At 42.7% G+C, this 27,434-nt stretch overlaps 1 protein-coding gene across 2 annotated transcripts in view; it reads left to right on the forward strand.

Moving 5' to 3' along the window:
* The window catches only part of IQCA1 (IQ motif containing with AAA domain 1), a 105,829-nt gene that overhangs the window by 26,882 nt on the left and 51,513 nt on the right, over positions 1-27,434 (forward strand). For both annotated transcript variants that reach the window (XM_054830759.1, XM_054830760.1), the window contains exons 6-7: positions 1,066-1,250; positions 24,658-24,742. In XM_054830759.1, the coding sequence (XP_054686734.1) occupies positions 1,066-1,250; positions 24,658-24,742 (270 nt within the window). The remainder of the gene's footprint in view (positions 1-1,065; positions 1,251-24,657; positions 24,743-27,434) is intronic.

Genomic DNA, 27,434 nt, shown 5'->3' on the forward strand with positions numbered 1-27,434 from the left:
TCATGCAAACCAACAGTCCCAGGCTTTTGTTCACATATGCTGCCACCTATATGTCAGATAGTCACTACCTTTGAAGAGTAAACCACATCATATTACAAAAACCAATCATCGTGTTTTCTCCTCTTTTCCATCCTTAAATTTGGCGTACACTATCAGACAATAATTACTACTTCCCGAGGACATGGAAAATACTTCGTTCTAGAATTGCGAAAAAACCAACGCTAATTTACAACTTCATTTTTAAAATATACCTTTTCTCTACACTTGCAAGGGAGAAATAGCTCATAAAACACTGAGAACATCTTAACCTTATCAACCATTGCAAACTAAGAAATGCAAACTTTCAGACCACCCACGCAGATGGTATTTTTCATGCTTCTGTATTTGCATACCAGAAAGACTTTCATTTTTCTCTCTCAAAGTACACATGTAAAATCAATCAAAGCAGAAGTTATTGTAAGACTTTAAACTGGCTTAGAAGTCCTTCTTGCCAAGGTTATCAAATTATGGGAAACTTGGGGAGCTATAATTTTTATTACAGCGTTTGGAGGGTTGTTTATTCTTTTGTTGTTGTTGTTCCTCAAGGGAAGTTGATTTCCTAAAGGAATATGACCAGCTGCAACAAAATACCAGGAAACCACTGACCAAGCAGTGCATATAAAAATTCAAGCGAACAAATTAAAAACAATACAGGCTAATTAAAAAGTACCAATGGGAAGTCCAAACATTTGAAAATTCAATTAAAAAAATCTCTGGCACCCTTCTGACATGGATAAAGTTGGCATTTGCAGAACAGCAGCTTTCTCACCTGTCTCACTGAGATCCCAGGATCCCACGCTGGAAGGGTTGTTTTTGTACATTGCAATGTTGTTAATTAATGCTGAAACACTAACAATAGACCATTGTGTGCATCCAGGCACTTTTTATGAGCACAGGGGGTTTTTTTCCTGGCTTCCCGCAAATAAATTAAGGCTTAAGCTCAGATTCACTGTCAACCTGGCATTCCAATTTATATTAAGCTTCTTTTCATTCATACCTTTTGTTTTCTCCTCTTGTCATTTTCAGAGCCTGCCTCCTCACTTAAAGGCAACAAGTGTTTCGCAGATGTATGCTGGGCAAGTAAATGCCCTGCGAAGTGAGGCCCAGGAGAGACACGAGGAGGACATCAAGGACAAGCTGAGAGAAATGGAAGGGCTCAACATCAAGGAGACTCTCCAGGATCAGATTGGCCAGTGTTTCATCGAGTGCCGGTGAGCGGGGATAAACACTTGCCCCTTACAAAGTCCGTTTGCCCCAAGGAGCCAGATTTTGCAGTTCTTACAAATTGCAAAATCCATCTTACAGTAGGGATCCCGGTCCCAGCTGCAGAACTAAGTTCCTGAACAGCAGGGCTTCAAATTGGGGAAACTGGAATAGTGCATCGCTGCTTGCACAGTCCAGCAGGGATCAGGGGTGCGCCTTGAAAGACTGACTGCAGAATCAGGTCCACAGAGATTAAAACAAGGACACATTCAGATTGCATATTAGCTTGAGCTCCAGCTTTCTAATTAGAAGCAGGCTTAAAGTTTAGGCACGCTGACTTTTTTTTCCCCTGCCCGAATACATAAGGTTTAAGAGAGAGAATGCAGTCTTCCATGAGACAGAAGTATAATTATTTGCTATAGCAAATCACATCACGTCACCGGTGCTGCAACCCAGGTGCCCGCTGCTGGTATTATCCAGCAGCCGACATGAATCTGAAGTACGTCCGCCGTACTTGAGGCCTGACCTTCAAGACACTCCCCCAGATGTAACTTGACTGAAGTAGTGCTGCTGATCTCAGTGAAACTTCACGTCTCAGTAGAGTTAAGCACGTACTTACACGTTTTTAAACTGAGTGCTGACACCTATAGTTCTCTCAGGAAGTTTACTTTAGCTGAAGAAGTTTTGAGACTGGCAATTTTAATACGGCAATACTGTAAAGCCTTGTACTACAGAATATAGGCTGGTTTTATGATACAGGTAAGTTTTTCCTGGGTTTACCCCCATCCAGTAGGTTCGTGTGTAAAAGCAAATTGGGAAACAGTGCCCAAGAGTTCCAAGATTTATCAGCGAGGTTTCAGCTGCTCTGCAAAAACACTGCCAGTGGTTTTGTGCCCTGAGCTGCTCGGGGATGTTACAGGACTCCTATTTGTCTTGTGGACTAGTATCATGGCCATTAATCACTCGGCGTTTTTTCAGTGTCCTGGACCTGCCTTCCACCTGCAGTTTCCAGTTGGAAACACAAATGCGTTCTGATGAAATCCTGCTCTATTTATTCCTTGACTACTTTTAATCAGGTTTTCTTAGCTATATGACAGCGTTAAAAGAAAAAAGCAATTATAAAAATAGCATTCTCACAGGTCTGCCACAACCTGTTTCTCTTCTTTCTTGTACTTCTGCCTCTTGTGGCCACTCCAGACTCAAATATATTTTTACCCCATCTAGCTCTCCTTTAGAAAGGACTGCGGGCTTTACAAACCTCAGTTATTACAAAGCACTTCCCCGCTCCCTAAATCAACCCTGTTCCAGGGCCCGGGTCTGCACACTTCTTGAGCTGCCATTTCCTGCCGCTCCCCACAACTCCCAGCGCTTTCCGAAGTACAGAAACTCCTTATTTCCTTTGCTTAATATTACTCATCTACTAGTAATTCTCTAACACGGGTCAGTCACGTCCAATTAACTTGACTCTAGAGCTTGAGGAGAACTAACTGAAATACTGTGTGAACCAATAACGGTGTTTCTGTAGGAGATTAGCAGAGAACAGTCCATCTCCCAGAGAATAAGGCTGAGCCATAAACCTCTTTAAAGACAGTTACGAGACATCATTAGAAGTAAAATCGGTTCCATGGAGACACTTAACAGCAGAGCCACCCAAGAACTTAACCAATCCAAGGGATCATTTGGAAGAAGCCAAAGCCATCGTTCGATCAAGGGAGGTGGAGAGGAATGGCTGAACAAGGAGTTCATCGAAACCCTTGCTGCCTGATGTATAAGCGACCTCAGTCTCGTGTATCCATGAAATACTCTGAAGATGTAAGGTGGAATGTAAATGCTGAGCTTTCTTATTCAGTAGCCCTTACAAGGGAAATGGGACCTCATTGCTACATTTATGTCCCAGACGTGCCCGGGGGCCCAACATTAGGTGAGACTTCAAGGCTGTAGGCAGCCATAGTCAGTATCCCAGCATATAAATATGTGATTAAACAAGTTTAAGGAGTTCTTTAACTAACCTTTAAGGTGTCTGGTCTGGTCTAGTCAGGTTCAGTAGCTTTGAATCCCATCTAGACTTCAAAATGAACAAAGATTAAAGCAGATGTCTGAATATAAGCACCACATTAACTGATCTTAGATAGCTTTATGGATATACTTTTCCTGAGCAAGTGATTATATCAAACAGGACTAAGATATACCCCCCCAGAGAGTTAATCAATGACACCACTGCTTATAGATAAGCCTTTAGTCAGACGTGTTGTTCTGCTGCAGCTGAGAGACTGAGAAAACAGCTCCCCTCCAACCTTGTAAAATATCCACAGGCAGAGCTGCTTCTCTGCCCACCCATCTGAAACAGTCCCGTGTTAAATACAATTAACCAAAAAGCGGTTTTGAGCTAAATCAGACCATTTTGATAGAGCACTCAAGAGACGCTGCACGTGCAGTTACGTGGTGTGCTTGAGCGCGGGGTCACCTCTGATGGCAGAGGGGTAGCGACAGACCTGGGGCAGGCAGAGCAGGGCGTTTGTTCATATTCCCCCTTACTCTCTTAAATTAACCATCCATCATCATCTCTAAAAATCAGTAAGGCATGTTTCAGCCAAGAAGAGTCAAATCTCATTCATAAAAAAAAAAAATATTCTGGTGATTTAGCAGTGCAGTAGATAAAATTCTGCCCCCAGTGAAGCCAGCGGGAGAGCTGCCATCACCTTCAGCAAAGGCTGGACATCACCCAATATTATAGTCCACTGCAATCTGGGCTGAGTGATGCAGTGATTTATGGGACTGAGAGGGGTCAGAGCGAGCTGTCTGCCATCCTGCTCTTCACAGGAGGCCTCTATTTAAGTGACCAAAATAATTTTCCCCACAGACATATTCGCTTGCAGCCAAAATAGGTTAAAAAAAAAAAAAATCAGCAGATTTCTACACATGGGGAGCATGTGCATCATGCAGAGCCAAGCTTTCCGCATGGTGCGTGCCAGAGACACCACAGAACTAGCAGGAGTTGTGTCCTGCTTCTGCCTGGCCTGCTGAACAGTGGCCAGATCTGAAGCGTCAAGGTTTACATTAATTATTACCTGCCAGGATGTATTTTGGCTCTCCACTAAGCCAGGCTGCAAAAATCAACAGCTAAATGTAGCTTATAAATTATTCTTTAACTAGACTCTTTGACAGAGTTTACAATTTTCCATAGTCTATTAAATAAACAGATAGCTAAAGGGGAACAAAGATTCTTTTGAATAATTTTTGCTGAACATACTAAAAAACCCCAAACTGGCCCGTTTTATCCTTCACTTGGAAAAAGATCTGATAGGAGATACAATTAGCAGGTATTGTCTTTCAGCACAGCTGCTATTAGATTACAAAAGCAATGAGCCCATATTAAATTTCTCCGCTCGTACGATCTGCTATAAATATTCACCACTTCCTTTGCACAAGGGAACAGGCATAGCTTCAGTCACTTCAAGACCCAAACCAGCTTCTTACGAAGATAAGTTCTAAAAAAAAGGCAAAATAAAGCAAAACCCAAAGGAACAGATTAAATGAAAAAGTTGCAGTTGATTCTAGCAATCCCACTGCAGAGAAGACAATATTTTTTATTTAACATTCTCCATTTTGCAGCCTTACCCATCCGTCGTTCTGCTTCGCTGTATTGACTTCAGTGGAGCTGCTGTTCTTCGGCTTGCCAATTATTCACATAAAGCTTTCTAGATTTTTATTTGGCCTTGCCCTTGTGCACCATACTAGAAAAAGATAGATTTTTTTTTTTTTAAAAAAAGCTTTTTTAAAAAGCATCACGCAGTATACCTACAGGCCTCCATTTTTTCAATATAGCTATAAGATTGATAGAACAGGAGTACAAATGTTCCAAAATTAACAGTTGCTATGCTTATATACATCCGAGTCTGGATTTTAATCGCTTGACTCACACAGATTCCAGCCATTACATTAATAACACAGTTTTGTATTAAAATATAACAATTGCATAGCTGGGGATTTAACTTTCAATTTCCTGTACTATTCCAGCCCAGAAACATTTTTTTTCTCCAATTTCACATTTAGGTTTTTGTACTACATATGCAAAACCTGTCATCATCGTCTTCTCTGCTCTTTACCCACTGTACATACCAACAGTTCCCAAATTACCAATCTTCCTTGGAGTCATCCTTAAAATAAAAAAAAAAAAAAAAAAGGGTGGGGAGAAGAGGGGCAAAGCATCCCCATATTATACAGAGAAATACAGTAGTATCTTTGTCTAAGAAAAGTCTTCTCTGACAGAAATCAATACGAAGGATAAGAAATCAAGATGAGGTTTTTATTACCACAGATAGCCTCAAGAATCACAGGGGAGAGCCTAACACACAGGGCTTTGCTCTAACATGTCTTATGCCCTCTAGCTGTAACAAATTACGCTGTGAATTTCTTGGAGGATTTATATGCCGCTGCTCAGCGCTCTGGGGAGCATTTCATCAGTGGCATCGCTGACCTAATAACAGGGGATCTAAAGCAATAGCGACTTTTATCTACGCTATGCGTTATTCCCACAGATTTGGGGATTGGTTTTCTGGAGGAAGGAGGCGGCGAGGGGTAAATGTGCTTTCATAATAGGTTTACACTTTACTGATTAGCTTTGAATGATCTTCTCGCTCTGCCTGCTGACTTGAGTACTGTCAGAAAAAGAATTGGCCGAGCTTCATGGTGAGTGAATGAGACTTCTTCTGAAGCGGGGGGTTCCTGCGCTTTATTTATTCATTTTGAACATTCCTGACAGCCAGCCCAGGCTTTGATACAGAGGAAAGGAGAAAGAAATAGGAAGCGATCATGTTATATTTCCCTTTTTCACAAGGCCGTTTTGTTGAGCTGAGTTTACTGCCAATACGCCTGTTCGCGGGGCTCCCTAGGTAGCAGGGGGTGGGGAAGGAGGCGGCAGGAGGAAGATGAATGGAGAGAGAGGTTTTGGAGTGAAATTCCACAGAATAGGGAAAGTATTCATTTGTGTCAGGCACTGCCCGTATCGCATTTCACACTCTGTACACACTGCTTTTTATGAAGTTCATGTTAACGTGCGTGAAAGCTGCCAGGCAATCCATCAGCAGCTGAAGTCTCGCCAACGGGACAGAGACAGATGACACCTCGGCAGTGCCAAGCGGTGACATCCCCTCCCCGTACCACCGAACCTCTGGTTCGAAGGGATCGGCGCTCTAAATCCATCTGGACCCACGGTGGTTTTTCAGTCCTGTCTGGCTCATCATCCGTACCCTCAGCCTGCCAGAAGCACTTTCCAAGTAACCAAGGAGTATGGAGCACAGGCTCTACGCAATATGGCAACAGTTCACAAAACAGCTGATAGGAAAATTGCTTAATAACCAGTTTTAGTGCAACAAACCTCCACGGCAGACAGTTCTCTTAGAGAGCAAGCTCCAGTCTGGAAATCCTTGGAACACAACCAACCGGAGATATCACCAGCCCCTTAAATCACAGTCCTCTTTCCATACTATGCCCCGTTAGTCCGGAAAATGCGTTCCCTCCTTGCCTGCCACCCCCGTAAGGCCATTTCTCCTGTAGGAGCCTACCAAAAAATGCCTCTCTGCTACCTGGTACTTTATATCCAACACAGACAGGAGTTACTGCCCACAGGAGCCATTTATAGATGGGTGATGAGCAGCTCTCTTTCACCTAGTCTGTATTGTCATTACTTGTTTTCCTTGTCATCATTAAAGGGTTGTCACACACTCACAAGCCACTCGTATGCGACATTCCACTCAGGAGCCATAATTACCAGCCAGAAGCACCTATGAGCTCAATGTAAAAATCAAGATATTCTGCAAATGGGGATAAATAAGGGATTTGCTGCTAACTCCACCGGATGAGGAGCTGAACTAAATTAGAAAGAGATCTGTATTCTGCACAACAGTTTTCTCCTGTCCTTACCCGTTCACTGGGGTTGACTGTATCTTCTACCCTCTTGTATTTTGTACGCTGAGAGCCTACACAAACCAAATTCTTTAGGAAGTAGCACAAAACCAGTAGAAGCTTCTTCTGAATCCCTCTGCAACCAGTCTGGGTTGGGTATCTTCTCAATCTTGTCGTTTTTCTCGGAAAAATGAAGAAAAGTGTGATTTGTGGAGATGAAGCTCTGAAAGAGGATGGCACAGGCTTGGGTGTCCTCCTCTGCCCGGATATTTCGTTTTCCTGCAAAACTACAGAAACATTACTAGAGTAAGGGGGCACCTTGCTAGATGTTGGCTAATTAGTAAAACTTCTATGTTGTTCTTTCATCAGGCCTGCTGCAGACAAGAAAGCAAGCTCAGGAAAAGACAAAAAGTAGTTTTGGCAGATTTGTTTGAGGTTTTTTGGTTTTGTTTTGGTGGGGTGTGTGGTTTTTGTTTTGGGGGTTGTTTTTTTGGTTTGGGTTTTTTTGGGGGGGTTAAGAGCCAAAATCTCTCTCCCACAAAGGAGATTTTCCTGTTGGTCTCTAAATCAACCGACCCAGAATAGCTGGCATATTTCACATTGGGACAAAACCTGTCTTTTACAAAGCCTCCAAGAAAGGGATAGAAGAGACAACGTCCATTTTCTCTATCAATGGTTTCACCTCTTTTTTTGACAGAGCTAACAACTTCAGATTTTGCAGAGGCGGTCATCTCTGTATCGTAACAACAATTAGTGCTGGTACAAAGTGCTCTCCAAATGCCTTTCTCCCCAGCCGAAAGGCCGTTCTGCAGGAACAGCTTACATTTCACGTCAGTCTTCCCGACCGCGGCTCAGCCTGCTCCCAGATGTTTGCCTGTACGTGGCGTAGACAGTCAAAGCTAGCTTCAAAATCCGACAGGAACAAACCCGGCCGTGAATCTGACAGCACTACCTGTCCGGGGCCCCGCATAAATATTCTGGCAGCTAGACCATGCTGAGCTCCTCGCTGCAAGCAGCCGTGCCACTGAGTTTAAAGTACATCTGTGGGAACTAAAATCCTGCCTTTGGGCTCCCGAGTGAGACAACCTCTAAGACTGATTAATTAACATAATTAGGAGCTGTAAACATTCATGGGTAATGTTCGAGCCTTTCCTAACACATTCTTAAAGCTTCCACTGAGTAGTTATCTATTGACTAATTTTGGCAGACATCTTTAGGGCTGGAGGGAGCAAGGGAATGGAATGCAAATGCATCGCTGACTTACCGGAGGAGTACCAGAGCAAACAGCCCACCGGGTTTCTTTGAACAGAGGGAAAAATAAGTTATCTTAAACAAGAGGATTATTTGCGTATGGCGGGGGGAGAGCAGCGCCCACAGTTCTGCAAACTGTTTTCCTGTTGATTGGAATCAACCATCTAGCTTTGACAGTCATCTAAAAAAAAAAAAAAAAAAAAGAATAAACCTTCAGTCCTCCTTTCTTGCTTATGGGAACACCACAATGTCCTTTTAAAAAGTGTGAACCCCTCTAATTCCAAAGGAGGGACAACTGTTATTAAGTCCATCTGCAGTTAATCTACTTTATTGGGTGTCCATGGATTTACAGGAGGCAGGGGACACCTCTGGAAGCTTCTGTGCAGTGGCAGAAGTTGCCTACTTCAGTGCATGCTAAACAATTTATGAGTGTGCTGACATTAATGGAGGCGGCTTGATGGCTTTTGGGGGGATCAGCCAGAAGCCCCTGGATTCATATATTTCTCATACTTGGTGAAACACCAATAAATCTTGGTGGCGGGTATCTGAAACAGTAAGACCAGTTGAACCTTGGTGTCAGGCCTCCAGAGAAGCATTGATAACATCGCTAGTTCTGCTTTCTAAATCACCACAAACTCTGAAATATGTTGCCTTTCCAGTTTTGTAAGGCTCCTTGAATTCACACTTCAATTTATGATTGCCGCCTCCTATGCGGTGATTAAAAACATATGCAAAGGACACTGCTGCTGATCCTTAATTTTGCTCCCTGAACTCTCCAAAGTTTGAAATAAGTAAGGAACAAAAAGAACATTCTTAAAATCTCAGGTGCAAATCAAGATTCCCAAGGGGTTTTCAACAACAGACATCCTCACGAGCTACGGTTCCATCACCAAGTGCACCAACGCTACACAGAAGCACATCTTCACCAGCTTTCCAAACGCTACTATTCCCTTCCAGATAGACATTCAGATATCTTAAATCACAAAGCTGTTAGCTGGATGATCTCCCTTTTCCCTGACAGTTTGCTTACTGACTTTCTGCTACTGAAATAGGGTCAGGTCCTGATACTACTTAACACAGCTAAGTCCTTAGTCTAAGCAGACTCCCATCAACTTCCAGAGGGGTTCATGGAATAGGACACTTGTTTCTGAGCAAGTTTATCAAAATCATGATTTTTTCCATCTGTTACAGACAGGTAGAAGCACATACTCATGCTCCCCAGGCAGTTCCCCACCAGCGTAAGATCAGGGAAAACTATTTCAGTGCACTTTGGGCTTTTCTGGTGGAAAGCTCAATCATAAGCTTTCTGCCTGCGATGGAGCTTTTCCTCCGTATCTTGCAGGAATGCTCAGAACTTCAAGTATCTGCAAGCACATATTCGTCTCTTCATCAGGCGTGATTTGCATTGCACACCTCTTGCCGTGCTTGCATATAAATTATGCATTAGCGACATTAAAAGCTCATTCAGTCATGCATTAGCAAAGCCATAACGAGCATGGTTCTTCTTCAGATCAGTCTCTCCTCCTCCACTTTTCTCCTCAACCTGCTTGCTTCTAAATCACTTTGCCCAGAAAGACTTAACCTTCTCACTGCCCAATTTCACAGTCCCAGTTTCTGTCTCTGCAGTTTTCAACTGTAAAGCTCTAAACACTCTGGTGACTGTAGACCAAAGGCAAAATTGTCCAGAGCCTACTAGCTCAGCCCATGGAGGGAGGATTTTTACAGGGACAGCAAAAACATTTCTATTCCAAAGGGCAAGATGAAACTCCTGGTTCTAAATCTTGGGAGCACGAGGATGGGTCCAATTAAACATTTTCCTTTACTTAACATAAGCAAAATGACGTCTTTAGTCTCCATCTTGGAAAGACCTGAATCATTTGAGCCAGTATTTTCAGATCTGTATATTGTAAGTTGAATGCTCAACATCTAAACTTTCAGTCCAAATGGTTAATAGCTTGACAAATCTGCAATCAGCTGAGAAACCGAGCTTTATAACGGATAGCATCAGGCAGTGACACTGAGAAAGTGCTAAAACCAGAAGTGGAAAATTAGTACAGCTGTTTTGGTGCTGTCAGTCCCTGCCCAGTGCAGAGTGCACAGCTGTTCACACAAGACAAGAGCCGGGATAAGGTTAATCATCACAGGTTAGAACGCAAGAGGAACAAGAGCAGGCAGATTCTTGAGCACACGACAGACGTCCCCCACAAAGCCCCAGATAAGGCACCGATCGATGACAGGAAGCAGGTCTTGCACCACCTTCCCCTACAGCGCTGCCAATGACCGGGCTTTCCGAGTCCCATTTTTGGTGCATAACTTTTCCAGAGGTGTTACAGGGATCCATAGTGTCCCCATGACAGGCTCAGTTCCAGCCAGTTAGCACGGTGTGTTAGCCATAGGTGTCGTTCTGCACGTACACACAGGACGGCTCTTTACTCTCTCTCTCTCTCATTCCTAAGAGCACAGGATGAGACGTGGGTGTAAAATAGATGCAACAAGTAAAGCCAAAGCAATAAACCTCAGTCTATTTGGCGATACAGCTGCTATTCAGCAAGAAAAAAAAATTAGAGAACCAAAACCACAATCTTTTAATACAAGGGCAAGTTGCTCTGTCCTATCCTGCTCGCCACTTCTAGCCCTGTTCTTATAGGCATGCCCATCCTGAGAACTGTTCTGTAGGATGAATTCCCAGCTTCATTTGCTTCCTACTCTTTGATTTGTAGCACTACAGAAGCAACACCGACCGTTACAACAAATTTAGGTTAGATTCCCTTTTCTACCTTCTTCAAAGGGCTGAAAGTGACCCACAGATACCCACAGTCCATTGACCTTGAGTCTAAGCCTCCTGCCTAGCATTAAAGCTCCTAAAAATATTCACTCCTTTATATGTCTAAAAAGTCTGGAATCAGCTAAAATAAATAGCATTACTCTGAGTTGGTCCCATTTGCAAACAAGAAAAAAAATCTTGTAACTAATTAGTTCATTTTCCTAAAGCACTCATTCCCATCTATAGCAATACTTAGGAATTAAAAGTCTGAGAATGTTAAGTGTTACCAACAGAATGCAACAAACCCCCCACTGGTATTCTCAAGGACACTTCCCAAACATTAGATTTATTTGTTGTCATAGATACTCACACAGACACAAACATCAGTTACATTCAGGGACTCACACTTGCCAGCAGCTTATTACAATACAGCTCTACACATTTTAAACACTGGATCGGGCTTTTTCTGGAAAACGCTGCAGTAGTGTGCCCCGTTCAATGGCTATGGTAGGTTGCAGTTCTCCCACACTGCGTTTTCTTTATTCCTTTCTCAAGCAGAGTCCTAAAGCAGCAGATGGGATTTCTGAAGGCAGGAACAGACAAATGGGGTGTTTTAACACTGATAGCTGGGGGATGATTTTTACCTCGGAGCTGGTTTCTGTTCCAGTAACCCAGCTCGGTACCTGCTGTGCTTGGCCCAAAGGCTCTACCATCTGATCTATTCTTGGTTTGACCGCCTTAGCATAGTCCTAATCAATGAGAAAGGAAGAAGGGAATGAATCCCAAGGGGAAGAGGAAGAGACCCAGCCCAGCTATTTTCTCACTCTACTGTGACAGGGAGAGGTACCTTCTCCAGCAAGTTAATACAGAGCAGGTGGAAGAACCAATTTTCCCACTTCCCCATTTCCAACAGCAAAGTGAATGAAGATACATTGGGATACAGGAACAAGAAACAGGCAGAGAAAAAAGAATCAGGAGTCCCACTGGTGCCTGGTGGAAGGACAGAGAGGCACTGAAGAGCCAGTGGCTGGTAAAGGAGAGGTGTTTGAGGGATATTCTGGGAAGAGAAAGACCAAGGAAAAGCTTAGAAGTAAGAAGAATAAAAAGGAACATGAAGGACAGAGCAGTGGCTCCCAAGCTACAGCCCTTGCTCCACAGAACGATCTCTTTGGAGAAGCAAGCAGAGGAGGTAGAAAAGACATTTTCAGCCTTGGCTCTGTAGAATCCAAAGAAGAAAGGAGACAGGTGGGGGGAAAAAAAAGGAAACATGGCATGGACCGACACAAGCAGAGCAAAGGGGTAGCAGAAGCAGTCATGAGGAGCTGGAGAGGCAGAATCAGAAGAGGGATGAAAGAGGCGTATAACCGGAAGGAAAAAAAAAACCCTCTAAGTTACCAATCTGAAAAATAGGGACACTTAGAACCAAAAACTGATAGCAAAATATTAAATGTGTCCAATGCAAAGACAGAAGAGCAGTCCTCAAACACGTATGCCAGCAAGCAGGCTCAGGTGGATGTATAAAAAAAGAAAGTCAGATTTGACTATGGAGACAATGAAGGCATGCAGGTTATGGCTGGGAACGACAGCCTGTTATTCTTTCTCACAAGAGAAATATATTTAATTCTGAAATACAGTTGTTTCACTGTTTTCACTGGCAGTGGGGTTTTTTTGGAGTTTACATACTGGGGACTAGCAGCAGAGTGCCTGACGTAATGTGAGGCTGATTCAGGACGTTGCGGCTTCAGTATGCCAGCATGTTTATTTAACTGTTGACAAGTTACTCAAGTGCTGAATTTCAAGTGAAGTCCGCACCCGGGAGACTTGTATCATCTCACATAGAAAATCCAGGCTTATATTGGAAATCGGCGTGACATCTACGCACCGCTGAGAGCGCTTCCCCCTCCAGTCTTGTTTCTCCTTGCCATCCCTCGCCTGTACCTTGGACAAAACAGCTCATCTCTTCTGGAGTCAAATAGCAAATACACAATTAGACTCAGCTGCCATAAGGTATCACTAAGGTTGAGAGCACAGCTTCCAAGTAGGTTCTTCGGTGGTTAATAAAACACCCAGAGGCATTTAAATAGAATGAGTTTATGCCCTTCAATTTGGGGTAAGCAGAAATGATGGGGAGTTGGGGGAGGAGGACACAGGCAGAAGCAGGTTATCCCATCAGCCTCTAGATTTCCGTAGTGGACTAGCTGGTCCAGCTCCAGGAGACAGCAGCACACTAACTACAAATCCCAGTGTTGGCAAGCATCTCAAGGGCACGTGAGGCAAGGCATCTTTTTTCCACCGAGCTGATTATTTCCCTTGAGAGCCCCAAACTAACCCTTTGCTAGGTGGGCAGCGTGCTGCGTGGTTTGGCAAGCATCTAGGTAAACTCTTCCCAATGCAAAGTTAGAGTTAAAGTTGCTCCATCCAAATCCTATACTTGGCTTGAATCTTGATTTGACACTGAAAAGGTCTGAAGACAGTACTTCTGTGGGCAGAACAAGAACTTGCCTGAAACCTGAGTCTCATCCGCTCCTTCCAGAGTCAATATGTTTCAGTTTTACTGAGAATTTCAGCACAGGGGAGATTAGTCAGATTCCATCAAACAGGTTGTTTTTATTATCCAGGTCAGAGTCCAGGGCTTTTAAGTCATGCTGCATTTCAATCCTGTGCAGATACAACAGAAAATCTAATTATTTATAGTAATTTACTTTAAACACACCCAGCTATTAGCATCACAAACTAGCTATATGTATTTTGTCTGCCCTATCAGGCATCTTTAGGACTTAGGCAAGAGCAGTATTAAGAGTTGCCATCCTAGGCTGAATAAGAGACATTTAACAGCGCATATAAGGGAGCTTGCTAGTTCTCATTAGACTCTACTTGTACAAAATAACTATATCAACATAGTACCATCCAGTAAGGTACCCTACCAAATACAATATTTTTCGACATGGGCAAAGAACGTAGAACCATAAAAGAGCTGGTTCAGTATTTACTGAGATATTTATGTAATATCAGGAAACTGCATTACCCTTAACTAAAAGCCTGTTCAAATACTCCCCTCTCTCTTCTTAGAGCATCTCACTGACGCAGTAATCCTTCGGTGGCTTGGAAAGGAAGTTGACTCTCTCCTTTTATATTCCCCATCACACAGGGAGGCTGGCTCTTTCCTGCAGATTTTTCTGGAAAGCATCTAATCCAGCAACCAATTTTGAAGATACCAGTTTATAGCGTGGCTATAAGTTAAAGGCTACAGTCTGTGTAGCTGCAGGAGTCCTCAAAGTATTCCAAGTCAAAATACAATTGCTCCGAGGGAACAAATTCCAGAGCCGGAGCTCTGCCATCTTTCGTATTGCATAGACGTGCTTCCCATCACTGGCTCAGCTCTGAGACCTGCTGCAGAGGGGGTAACACTATGCCCAAAATATCATTTCACCTTCATTCTCTTCTGGGAAATCATGTATAATGCATGGGTTTATTCTTTATGTATTGCAAGGTTTGCAGTTGTGGGAGGCCTGGGAACTAGTGGGAGCAGCTGATCATAGTCTCTCCCACATACGTGCCTGTATTTCATTCCTGTCCAAACCTAATCTTTACATTCTTTGCCCCGGGGAGCTCCGCTATCCTATAATAAGGCCATTCCAGACAACTGATCCTCTATATGGGCCCACGAAGCAATACATTAGGTCTCCACTACTGAAAACAAAAAAAAAAATATGCAGAAGAGCCCTAAGATTTAGTAAGTGAGTAAACTTGTCCTTCAAGTCTGAACCTTCCCACACCAATTTACCTGTTACGCTGCTTTGGTAGAAGGAAATTACCAACATCTGGGCACTTCGCTTCTACCACGAGTGGGCTGCAGGTCCAGTTCCAAATTCCCAGAGGACATCTCCATGCCCGTCCTTGGGTCTCCAGCCAGGTGTCCGCCTCTTCTGCCACATGTACAGCAACACTCTGCAGCAGTGGCCTCACCTACCAAAGAGGTGCTCAAAAAGCACGTTATTAAGCCATCATGTAAACAAACAATAACAAAAAACCCCTCCATTTTGTGCTTTTAATTGATTCAAGTGCATTCCAGGGAAGAACTCAGTCATTTAGAGAGGCAATACCAAAGTTCTACAAACACGTTCAATTATTTATCAGTCTCCAGGATTGTCCACGTTTTCAGCCAATTTAATGAAACTACAGAATATACACAAGAGAGATGCACCAAACAGGTACAAAATTACAGCGCTGCAGTTTTTCTTTCACAAAACTAAAAGGTGAGGGTTAATGAACTTGGCATCTCAAGGCATTACAATGTGTTTCTTGGACTGCAGAGATGACTGGGTTTTTCAATTAACACTGTTGATAAATGGATGCTCTTAACACCAGCCTGAGACTGGCTTCTAATTGAGCTCATCTGGAGTGTTTCTCCTTCTCTTTCCTCACTTTTTTTTAAGTTGCCAAAGCAGAGATTCTGAATTATTTTTCTTGCTGCTGAGCTATTTGATTATTAGCATTGACCAGGAGTCTGTAAATATCTCTGACTTCATATATGGATTCTCCCCACTATTCTTCAATAGCCATCTCAGTTTTTTCCTGGTTTTACGCTCTGTGTACGTACACCTGATTGCAATTTATTCAAATAAGGCTGCACAAGCCAATTGGGATGAACAATGAAAAATCAAGCACTGTGACTGCTTTCATGTGCATGAAATTGCCTCGGATTTATCATTAAATAGTTCATTTAAACATTCCTACAAACCACAGAGAACTGGATCTCTTGAAGGGGACAAGAACAATAGCAGCAGCGAAACGAGAGCAGCATTTTTGGTTGCTGCCTTTAAGACTTCGGAACATACTATTGCCATTTTCAGCTTCTCACTCCCCCACTGAAGTTTTCCTTCTGCATCACAAGCGCTTTTCAAGGAGGTGCAGTCTTAGCTACAAGTCCTGTCATAGCACTTAATATTGGTCTCAAATGAAGTAGCGAGCCACTCTCCCAAGCAGTAATGTGATGCTGGACAGATGCTGATTACCCATTGTTCTTTACAAATGCTTAAAGTCAAATCACGGGCAGGCAGCAGGTCAGAGGGACAGCGATCCTTGAGTGGGACAGCCGTGATATAGTGGTCGAAGAGGACAGTATGCACATACAGATCATGTTAATGCGGGGAGGCGAAAAACGAGGCGAGTTTAGGTTAAGCCAGGCTGGACTGTATTTCTGCACTGATACCATAGGCAGACTTGGAGATGTTGCTACTGAAATGTGCCTGATGCCACCTTCACCATCGCCTCAGATTTACCCATCCTCTTCACAGTGAAGTGGTGCAAGCAGTTACAAACCCGGTTAAAAAAAAAAAAAAAAAAATCACATTTACATCAGGTAGGCTAGGTTGTTTTAACCACTGACACAGTCTACGCGTTACTCTTAACATGCCGTGCCGTATTTACTCCAGTATTTAAATACGAGTACATCAAAGCACAAAGCTTCTCTGTTCATTTTCAGGGTCTTAGTCCCCAATTTTCTGGACAGATACAAAGGGTGCATATGCTGCATAGCACATGCAGGGAGTTTGATGTGCCCCAAGTGCGTCGAATTTATTATGCATGCACGCAACTGTCCATCCAGCATATGAGCAATAGGTTCAGGGAGAGCGCCGTCATTTCGAAGAGCTTTTAATACCTTTGAAATACTTCAGGTACCTTTCACCGTCAGGCAGTGGCAGAAGAAATACAACCTACGCAAAAAGATTTCAGAACAAGGAGGACGGCAAAGTCCCGAGAGAGCTGACACAGAGCTTGGGTGCAAGTGGCACTTCTCCAGGTGGGCAACCTGTCCAGGCCACCATTTCTCAACCCTCCCCAAAGCATTATCTTCAGGTTAAAGTGATGGGCCATGGAAAAACAATTTAAAGCAGCCATGCCCAGTTTACAGCCTTCTTTCCCTTCCGTAGAGATGCATTTTGTTTTGCTAACACCTTGACTTCTAAGAAGCAAAAGTCATTGCTTGAATTTCTCATAAACAAATCCAATAAGACAAAATGCTCTCTATACTCCATTTCACTCCAAATCCCAAAGAAACAAGTCATGTAGGAGGGCAAGTTATTTCTTTTGGCTGGCCTTGCTACAAGAGTCACATGCTTTATTTTCCTCCTTACAGAATTCATATTGTGTTAATAAAGTACTGTTGATTCCCTCTGGCTGACTCTGCAGGAGAGCTATTCTCGCAAAGCTTCTAGTCTGAGTTAAAGTAATCTTGCTTAAAACTGGCCATAATTGTTTCAGTCTCTTAAGTTTAATACTAAGCACAGGAAATATTGCCAATTTGAGCCAGGATTCAGCATTCTGTGAAGGCAGGATAAGCTGACCAAAGGTAAGGAATTCAGTAAATGCAAGGGGAATTTGACCTGGCATTTCTTTGAGCCAGCTTCTGTATTGTTGACCTCGCTCTAAAGAGAACGGGAAGATAGAAGAAGATAAAAACAGATGAGAGTTTAATGAGACTGGTGCGCTCCAGAGTACACCCATCAGCCAAGTCCCCCAGACATGGTGCTGAGCCCTGAGGGGAGTTCTTCCTCCGCAGGAAGGATTGCTCAAACCCACTCTCCTTCCAGCCGGGTTGACAGGATCGCATTCCTGGAGAGGCTGTAGACAGTCATCAGGAAGCTGATGCTTGGAAATAAGCCTGGGGACAGTCTGACTGTGAAAAAGGGAGAGCAGTCCTTCAAGGACATCCAGCTGTCCTTGGGTCTACCAGGAGGTGCCTTCACTGTTACTGCAGAGAGCTTCACACTGGCCTTACCAGCAGCTCTGCCCAAGACTGTTCTGCATGGCAGAAGTCAAGCAAAAAAAACCAAACTACCTTACAGGAATCTGCTTTCCAGCCCCTTTAATCTTATTTCCATTTCCAACCATGGTGGGTCAGTTTAATACTCATCCTCTCTAGGTTTGTCTAAGCTGTCGGTATGGGCTGGGTGTAATTAACTCTTGCAAAGTTGTTCAGGTACTCAGGTTAGCACGTCACCTCTCCCAGTCTGGAGTTAATTCAGATTTGAGCCCTGAGAAAACTTTTTGCAATCTTTTCTTAGGGGTAGGGAGGGACATGCAAACTCAGCAGTACTAGAACATTTTGTCAGTGCTGATGTCGCCAAATTTTTGTTCTGATTTTTCCAATATTTTTTTTTTTAAAGCTAATATTGGAACTGTAAGATAAACCCATTTGTTTCTCCTTGGCATTATTCATGTCCATATTACCTTTCATTTCTATTCAAAAACTTAGCAGTAATTTGCAGTGCTGCCTTCCTACATCTCTAATTCATTTCAGGAAGAAAAACTATTGCCATTTTAAGCCAGGAATATTTTTTTTTGTCAGAACTTTGAAGTAAACATTAGTTAAAAAAAAAATTCCTTTTCCCCTGTAGTTTACAGCAGGAGGCAGGATAACCAGGAGTCCTGGCAGAGAAAACTCATGCCCAAGTCTGTCTGAAGGGGAACAGAGATTCCCTTTTTCCCATACACTAATTGCCTAATGCTATCCTTAAAAGACCAGAAGGATCCCCGAAAAGGTAAAATAACTTTATGACAAAGCAGACCAGACTATTTCACTGTAAGAACACAAGAAGCTTAAAAACAACTGTACTGGGTCAGCCAAAGGTCTACCTTTCCTGGCCAATAATACTCCATGCAATAAAACTATCAGAGAGAATTACCACATTCCACATTTAGGTCTGTCCCCCCCAACAACTGTTCCCAACTATTACTTGGCTTTGAAGCTCACTTCTACCATTTCAGATCTAAGGCAGGCACTAGGTACCCAAAAGACCATCTATTGTTTCTAATTATGGTAGTTACCGTAATGAAGGATATCACCTTTCCCCACAAACCTTTCACACTCATTCCTCCATGGGAATGTTTCGTCTTGCACATTGCTGGTCTCACAACACTTGATCTTAAAACTTTTAAAGCCGAATATTTATCCAGAACAATAAAGTTTCCAATCCTCCAAAAACATCTCCCTGCAAGTCACTCCACTGAATTACTTCCATGCATAACGATCAGACATACGAGCGAACGTTTGGAGGATCAGGACCTTAGATAAAACCTAAGTTGTAATATGCCTGTGTCCAAACCCATTAAAGATGACAAGAAGCCTATGGAAATTAATCTTGCTTTATAAGTAATTCTATATTTGTATGGGTTGTTTTTTTCTGGAAGTGATTTTCAAAGAGCTAAAGAAAGCACACACAAAAGGAGAGAAAATGCCGCAAGCAAAGACACCTAAAATAAACCGCTGCTGCTATTTAAGTAGCTTGAGAGAACTCATATCAGGTGAGATTACAGCAACAGGCAAGAACTACAAAACAACAAGGGGTTTATTTCTTTAAAGGGTTCCCCACACCCTTCGGTTTTGTTCCTTTTCTGTGCAGAACACTCTGCTGCCCCTCTGCCTAGAGCGTACAGCCATCATTCATGCCTTTTCTTCTGCACACAGCCCACATCCTTTCTTACCCTGAGAGTTAAACGCTCTTTTTCCTCCAAAGAACAATTTTTTATTTTTCCTGACAAGGCCTTTTATGCAATTAGCTAGAGAAGCCATGGCCAAAAAGAAAGAACACCACATGTAAAATCATGCCAGAGAACAGAGTAGGTAGTAACTTGTTGAGTCTATTACCAGACAAAACGTTTAAATCAATGGTGTGTTCTCATAAATCAACAGCCATATTTAGCCTTAACTATAACCATCCCTGAGCAATATGGAATAGAGAGAAAAAACTGGGGGGAAAAAATGGTGATGCTCCTGAAATAAGGAGGGGAGGAAGCAAGCCCAGCATAGGGTCATCTCCCAGGCAAAGAATTTATTTTATAGGTCAGAATTGAGGTGCTGCAGGTTTCAGGGCTGAGCAGAGACTGTACCAACTCACACCGAGTCTAGTGGTGATTTGGAGATGTTAAAGAACCATTCAAACCTAGTTAAAACTCGGACACTTACGTGGGTTGTGCGCTAAAACAAAAATTGAGCCCAGAAGAGCCAGAACTCTGTGCTACGCAATCGGAGACAAAAGGGTTTGCTTTGCAGACCATAAAAGATCATTCTTTTTCAATTACACTTGACAGATCTATAAGAGGAATAAATTTGGAAAAGGGGAGAGCAGTAACAGTGAACCAGAGGACATAACGTAACTCAAGAAACAGCACAAGAATCTGATTAGATCCTTTTCTTCTCTGGGAGTGGAAGAACATCTCTCTTCACCCCTCCATCTTTGTTCATCCCCTTACTCTTCCAGTTGAGCTGGTTTGATTCAGATTTAGGGCCCCCATTCCTTCCAGTTAGATAGCTTTTCTGTAAAGCTGTTTACCAAACCCATGCTAGGTTCCCGTTGACAGGATTTCACTGCTTTGCAGAAAAATAATGGATTTCTCACATACCACAAGCTTCTAAAGGTCCCTTCTTCAGCAATATCCTCTGTGGCACGGAACCATTTAGTAGTTCTGTTAAAGCAGTGGCTCGGACCCAAAGAAAGACATTTTGCCTACTGTGCACTCTTCAGCGCTCATCGGTTTGCTTTGCGGCAGCGCAAGCGAGGCTCCCAAACACAAGCTCCTGTTCAGTGGCCTGCGAATACGCGACGGGGAGCAGGTCACCCCCAAGAACCACCCTCAGCCTCGCCTGCAGACTGGGAAGCGGCAGGCTTTGGGGTCCTTAGTTTACAAGGACTTCCCTAGGCTACTGCTGAAGTTTGTCTCAAGGTGAAGGTTTCTTCCTAGCCCTGCCCCTTCCATCTCACCTTGTTTGCTTCTGTGCAGCTGCCAAGTCTAGTCCTACCGAGCAGCCGTACTTTTTACAGGTTCCATTTGTTCATTCAGGCAAAGTTTTACCAGAACCGCATCATCTGTGTGAAATCCAATAGAATTTGTTTCTGCTTTTGCCTGTAGTCCTTTACACATTGTCAGCACTCACCAATGAAGCAATCGCGTTGAAAATAAGAGTTGCTTCTTCCAGTTCTGGCATTTGCACGTTTTTATGAGATGCTGGAAAAGCACAATCGGATTTTTTTTTCCCCCCTGCAAATGTTGAGACAATAATAAGTAACAGATTCATTGAGCTTTGACTTGCCTCGGAACCAGGTGTTTCTGACATGTACCACGTCTCTCAAATATATTACACGCTCCAGTACTCTTTGTACCAAGAGCTTAAGCTTTTTACATTCTCCACTCCCCATCAACATGCAACAAGACTTTCAGACTTGCCTGACCACCGGTCTAGTTTTTGCATAGCGCTCCCTTTTCAGTGAGATGCAGAGAAAGCATCAGGGTGTGTGAACTTTGCGGGCGAGCTGTCAGCTAGATGTAGCGACTGACATGCAAAGGAAGTGTCAAAGTACTACGAATATTGAAAATAAACGCCGGGCAGATTAGAGGAAATGCAGACCGAGTAATTTTCTTTTTTCACTTGACCAAGAGAGCAATCCAACCAACACCAGTCTGAAATTCACACTCAGTGATCTCTAACGGGCTAAAACCTTACAGTGACTATAGTTGCAGCTCAACTTTTGGAGCCAATGAACAACGCAGGTGCAGGTACAATGCTCCTCTAGTCCCCAGTGCCATTTCGGGCGAGTTGCTGATGATGGGAACCTCTGCAGCTCCACCTTCTGTAAGTCTTGATTTACAGCATGGCTGTGCCCTTGGTTCCAGAGGTGGAACCAAGGAGCCCCACAGTAAGGCCGCCCTCTACTCCTGGCTCCAGCAAAACAAAATAGCATTCCAGGCTCGAGTTTGGAGCAAATTCTTACATCATCTGGATTAATTTTCTTTTGGTATTACTGCCTTAGAACTGGCTCTAATCTTGAATACTTCATTGTTTCTAGGAAGTTGCAAAAGGGGAGGGCAGTTTAAAATTATTTGAACCGTTCTTATCATAAAGCAAGCTCAGAATCATTCTACACGTTTGGAAGATCCTCCTAATTCACAAGCTGTTACCTGTTCAACATGGGACATGCCTGGTGAAAGCCTCTTGATCTATAGGTGATGTGTAGCATATCTGCTGGAGCAGAGATATAGGAATACCCTTGGCTGTTCATGGAGGGCACGCTGGCTGCTCATTTTATCCTCATGTTTTGCCGTTATCCACAATGGTAAAACAAGCTTATACAAAATAGTTTAGGTCCACTTGAATCCAAATTAGCATCTTACAATAAATGCACAAGATGACCCATTGCAATGGTTCCGAGTAGGACACTGCCAAGAAGCGAACGGGGAATAAAAATTGAGATTTATTACATTTAAATTGGACTTTTGACCAGGAAGATCAATCACTGCATTTTTCTGTGCAGATTTACAGGCCAGATGAATCCCTGGTTTAACCTCTGAACTCAGAGGGTTTCCTAAAGAGAGGAATTTGTCTATAGGGGTCATGCATGTGCATGCTTTCCAGGCATTACAGGATTGAAGTTGTAATCATTTAAGCCTAGAAGAGAAAAAGGAAAACCCACAATAGTTCAGATAGGGAATGAGAGTTAAGAATACTGCTCCCTGATCATCGGACAACGATTGATATGCTAAACAACAGTACACAGGAAAGGATGAAATCCAGAAAGAAAGAAAAAGAAAAAAAAACCAGATGCTGCTGAAGAATTAGCATGACTGAAACGTGCGGTAGCTGTCTGCTCTCAGGGTCACCGACAGCCATGGGAACTCACGTCCTGCGTTGCCCCCAACCAAAGACCCAGCGCCCACAGAGCTGGCTGGTTAGTCGACGGCTGACGCGCTTGCGTGAAAAGATCGGCATTACCGTCTCTTCCCCTTGAGTTATTTTTCAACGTAAGCGCTTGCCGTAGCTGCTGCAAAGAGATGAGATGAGCCACATCATCCCGAACAGCTGCACCAGCTGTGAGCAGAAAAATCACTCAGATAACGCAGATTATAAACAAACTGGAACCCGCTTCCAAATTTGAGAATTTGATAGGATTTCTACAACACTCAGATATACACTCGTCATACACATCCAAAGGGTAAATATTTCTGTCTCTGAAAGCTGTGAATGATTTAAAAGTGAAAAGCTAATACAAATACCAAGCCTAACACTAATAAATATTGAAAGCTGGCACTGATACCACTGATTCAGTGGGCGGTGGACTCCAAACTGATTCTTCACCCGCAGTGCATATTGCCTTTCCTTCCTCCCAGCTGGCATTAGTAAAGTAGCAACAGCCTTAATATCGGATTTTGAGAAATTTGTTGCCATAAGCCAGACTTGTAGCAGCATTTAAAACAAGATTGCATTTAACAGAAAATTGAGCTATTTTCTGGCTGTTTGTAAAAAATGAAACATGATCTAACATTAAATAAACTAGATGATGCGGGTTTTTGAGGCCCAAATCCCATTCTTACTAGATTTTATAAAAAAAAAAAAAAAATGCCCTAACCATGACAGCCCTTTGTTCATGCAAACTGGTTTCTGGGAATGCAGCGACCAGAGTTTTGCATCTGTTTGCATACAGAACTAGTAATTGTTGCACACGCAAGTCAGAGCTTACAATCACAGATGAATGTTTGTTTATTCTTTCGTAATTGGTATTACATTAATACCAGCTAGGGATCCAAACCGTACACATGGTACTATAGAAATGTAACTGATGCTCTGTTCCAAGGATCTCAGCTTAAAACTGAGTCCACTGCTTAACAGTAGATGAGGAAAATCCCTTAAGGTACCAGTTGTTTTAAAAAAATGAAAGCAATTTTTATGAATCACATTGACCTTTCTGAGCTATTTTCTTCTCAAGGGAAATTTAATTTCATTTAGAGGAAACATTACCAGTCTATTTGAGAGTAGCACAAGTATTTTTCTGAAGTGTCAGAATTTTCTTTGGAACAGAAAATCTTCCTGATATTACTAAACAGAAAATCTTACTGCTATAACCCAAAATGCAACAAAAACAAAAGAAGTTAGAGTGTCCTATCAATATAGAAATGGCCTTTGGACTGTAGTTATTATTTATGTCTTTCAATCTCTTTCTGAATGCACCCTGTGTTATCCAGGCCATCCATGATGCCTTACCACAAAGCCCTTCATTCCCCCTCTCCAGCTTCTATCGCCACCCAATTGCACAAGAACCTTGGAAACTTCTGAGGGTGGAGATCCTCAAACAGAAATACAATCTGGAATTTGTAGATCAAAACCTGATTGAAATATTTTTTAAAAAAAAACCTGGATGTTGAAAGCAGAGAGCAGAGCTATAAATGCAAACGCTTTAAGCTAAGTCTCTCGGTTGGGAAGTGATTTACAGTCTTGAGAAATTCCTTAAGATCTTTCAATGTTTGATGGGCCACGGGACAAAAGACATAAGTGGTTTTAATGAATTTCCTGGACGAAAAGCCACTGTCACAGGAAGCGGTCCAGCTCTCTGTTTTTTAATAGGAGGTGAAGGAGAGGATGCATCCCCACCATCTAACATCTTTGTCAACCAGATAAAGACTTATGGATTTTCATTTCTTTTCCGCTGTTGTTTCTCACACAGGCATATCATAGGCAAGTTTCCTGACTACCCTACTGAAGCAGCAGGAGGTTCAATGGCTATTCTTTCTGAAAAAACTCCGGAGCAGGTACTGTCACTTGTCTAATGAAAAAGGTTAATGGGATTGGGGAAGGAATTGCCACAAAACTTGTCTATTTAAGTAGCAATTTTTCATAGCAACAGCCTCTAGCACTACAGAAACCTTATCACTAAGAAGGTTTTTGCTGCAAGTAAAAGGATTGCTTTCTTCCAAGATAAACCACTGAAGTCACGTACCAAAATTTGTTCCCTTTCAGGATGGGCAGGCACTTAGGCACGGTGCAAGGTGCTCAGGCATGCAAGTTACAGACAGATTAGTAAATATCTGAGGGAGCTAAGAGGAAAGGGCTCAGCTACAAAGAGTTGCTCTCCTCTTGCAAAATCCATGTAGTTAGACTGGTGCCAGCTACTAACAGAAATATATATTAGACAGTTTAAAGTAGCCTTAGTTTAAAATAGGCATCCAAAGCTACCCCAGAAGCTGAAATTGGTTCCAGTGTGTTTGCATTCAGTATCAGCACAGTCTAGCGATAACTAGCTTAAGCAGAGAAGAGGTGCTTATGCAGGCAGGCCTAAGCCTTGATTTACTGCCAATTAAGCGAGCTTGAACAAGGGGTACGTTCAAGTGAAGGAGGTATCTATGTTTACCTATGTATCTTTGTAATGAACACGTGGTTTTCCTGGTAAAAACCCTCTCCTGGCTTCTCTGGTTAATAATCTCTTCCTCTGATTACCTGGGAGTCACATAAAGGGATTAAGACCAGTTGAAGCAGTGAAGACAGTGGCTGGCACTCAGAGCCATTTCCACCCACCACAACAATCTTAGCAGGATGATGAGGCTGTTGAGGGACATTATAAATAGGAAGCCCTGCACACAGGAGCAGGATTTGGCCCCTGAGTAAACCAAATGTGGCAGCTACTAGTAGGCTAGGAACAAAAGCTGATTTAACACAAGTATTGTAAGATAACATTTTGGATTCGGTCCTTCCTGGAACACACTAGCAGCATCTATATAGTTTGGAGAGGATGTAAATACAAACTAGCTCACCATAAAGGACAGTACTCTAACCTTTAGTAAGCTTGCTCACAAAAACTTACAAGAAAGCTGCTACAAACAGCTCTCCATGCCTCACTAAAACTGAGCTTAGGGCATGCTCCTAGTTTTAGCCAAGTTTGGAGTACTCCAAAGGTCAACCCTGCTGGCCTCTGTATCTAAGCCGCACTGTTGTTCGGTCCTGGACAGAGTGAAGGAGACCCATCAGTTAAGTTTTCGGCTTCTAAAGTAGAAACACATGCCAGAGTCGAGAAGGCTTTGTTGGCTGCTCTGAGCAGGAGAGCCACCCAGAAAGTACGGCTTATTGCTGGAGAAGCCATCGAGGAACAACAATGCTAGTTAGACCTGCTACCAACAAGGATAAACACAACTCAGTAAAAAAAAAAAAAATTCTACTAAGCAAAACTGGATATGGTAGTAGATGCTGGAGAAATACATTCTTCCTGTCCTACTCCCAGCTTTGAATTCCCACCTTCAGCTATTTTGCTGTCTTTCCTGGGCATCTGCTTTCTCTTCGCATTTAAAAAAATTTAGAGGAAACCAAAAGTCTAGAGAGATTGTTTTACTGTCTGTTTTCCCCTGCATAAAAAAAAAAATAGAAGAAAAAAGCTGCATCTGTTTTCCTAACAAATTTTCACTAGCGATTATCTGATTTTCAAAGATTTTCTCCCTTTTTAGCCAGCACAACCGAGAACAGATGTCACGTAACCTTAACAGATATCCAGAATGCAGTTGGCAAAAGAAAGTTCAGTACGATCACGATGTTACCTGAATGTCAGACAAGTAAAACATTTTTTGTTCAACCGAGTCAGCTGCACATTAAAAATCCCCAAGGCAACTGGTTTTGTTCCACACTGGTCTACTGGGCAACATAGTAAATGAAATCCTGGCCCCATTGAAGTTAATGGGAGTTTCGTCCTTGACTTCAGGGGAGACAGGATCTCACCTCTTGTATATATTACCTGCTGTGAAGGGGTTGGTTACTCCCAAGTTAAACTCCATGAAAAATCAGGACCGAACTGTATTTAAAAACCCGAGCATTTTATAAGACTTAGGTAAAGACACTTTGGGGAAAATAAAATACAAATTAATCACTTCACGAACCATTGCTGCATTATTATACATTCTATATTTCTTTCTCCTTTGACAACTCTGACCTTACCTGACTTTGCAACGTAGCTGGCCTTCTGCACAAACTGCTTTCACGACATTTTACAAATACCTTTCAAAAAGATATGCCAAAGAAGGTCCCGATGCAAAGTACGTGGTGGTTTAGTCAGAAAAATATGTACCGTCCCTTGACTGAAGAGAAGCTTTTCTTTACTTCACACGCTCTTCAAGAGAAATTTAAGATTCTGGGACATCAGTGTAATCTCCCGGCATCTGTTCCAGAGGCCTCTCCCTAATGGTTTTTTTTATGTTTTGCTCCAAAGATAATCATCAGATGTGACAATTTTTAGCTTTGCCCTTATACTGCTGCCAACAAAATTACGATCTCTTCCTGTCGTTCATTAAATCTCATCGCCATGAAAACAAGCCAAGAGAGTTGCCATTTAGCAGGCATATCCCCCCTCTCCCAGCTCCCCCTCGTTTCCAATATTAAATAACTTATCAGAAAAGATATTTACTTACTGAGATCTTGGTTGTACATTCGATTGCTGCGTGGAGGACAAAGTCATTTCCACGT

The sequence above is a fragment of the Grus americana genome, chromosome 6 (assembly GCF_028858705.1).
Source record: "Grus americana isolate bGruAme1 chromosome 6, bGruAme1.mat, whole genome shotgun sequence".
NCBI classification, from domain to species: Eukaryota; Metazoa; Chordata; class Aves; order Gruiformes; family Gruidae; genus Grus; species Grus americana.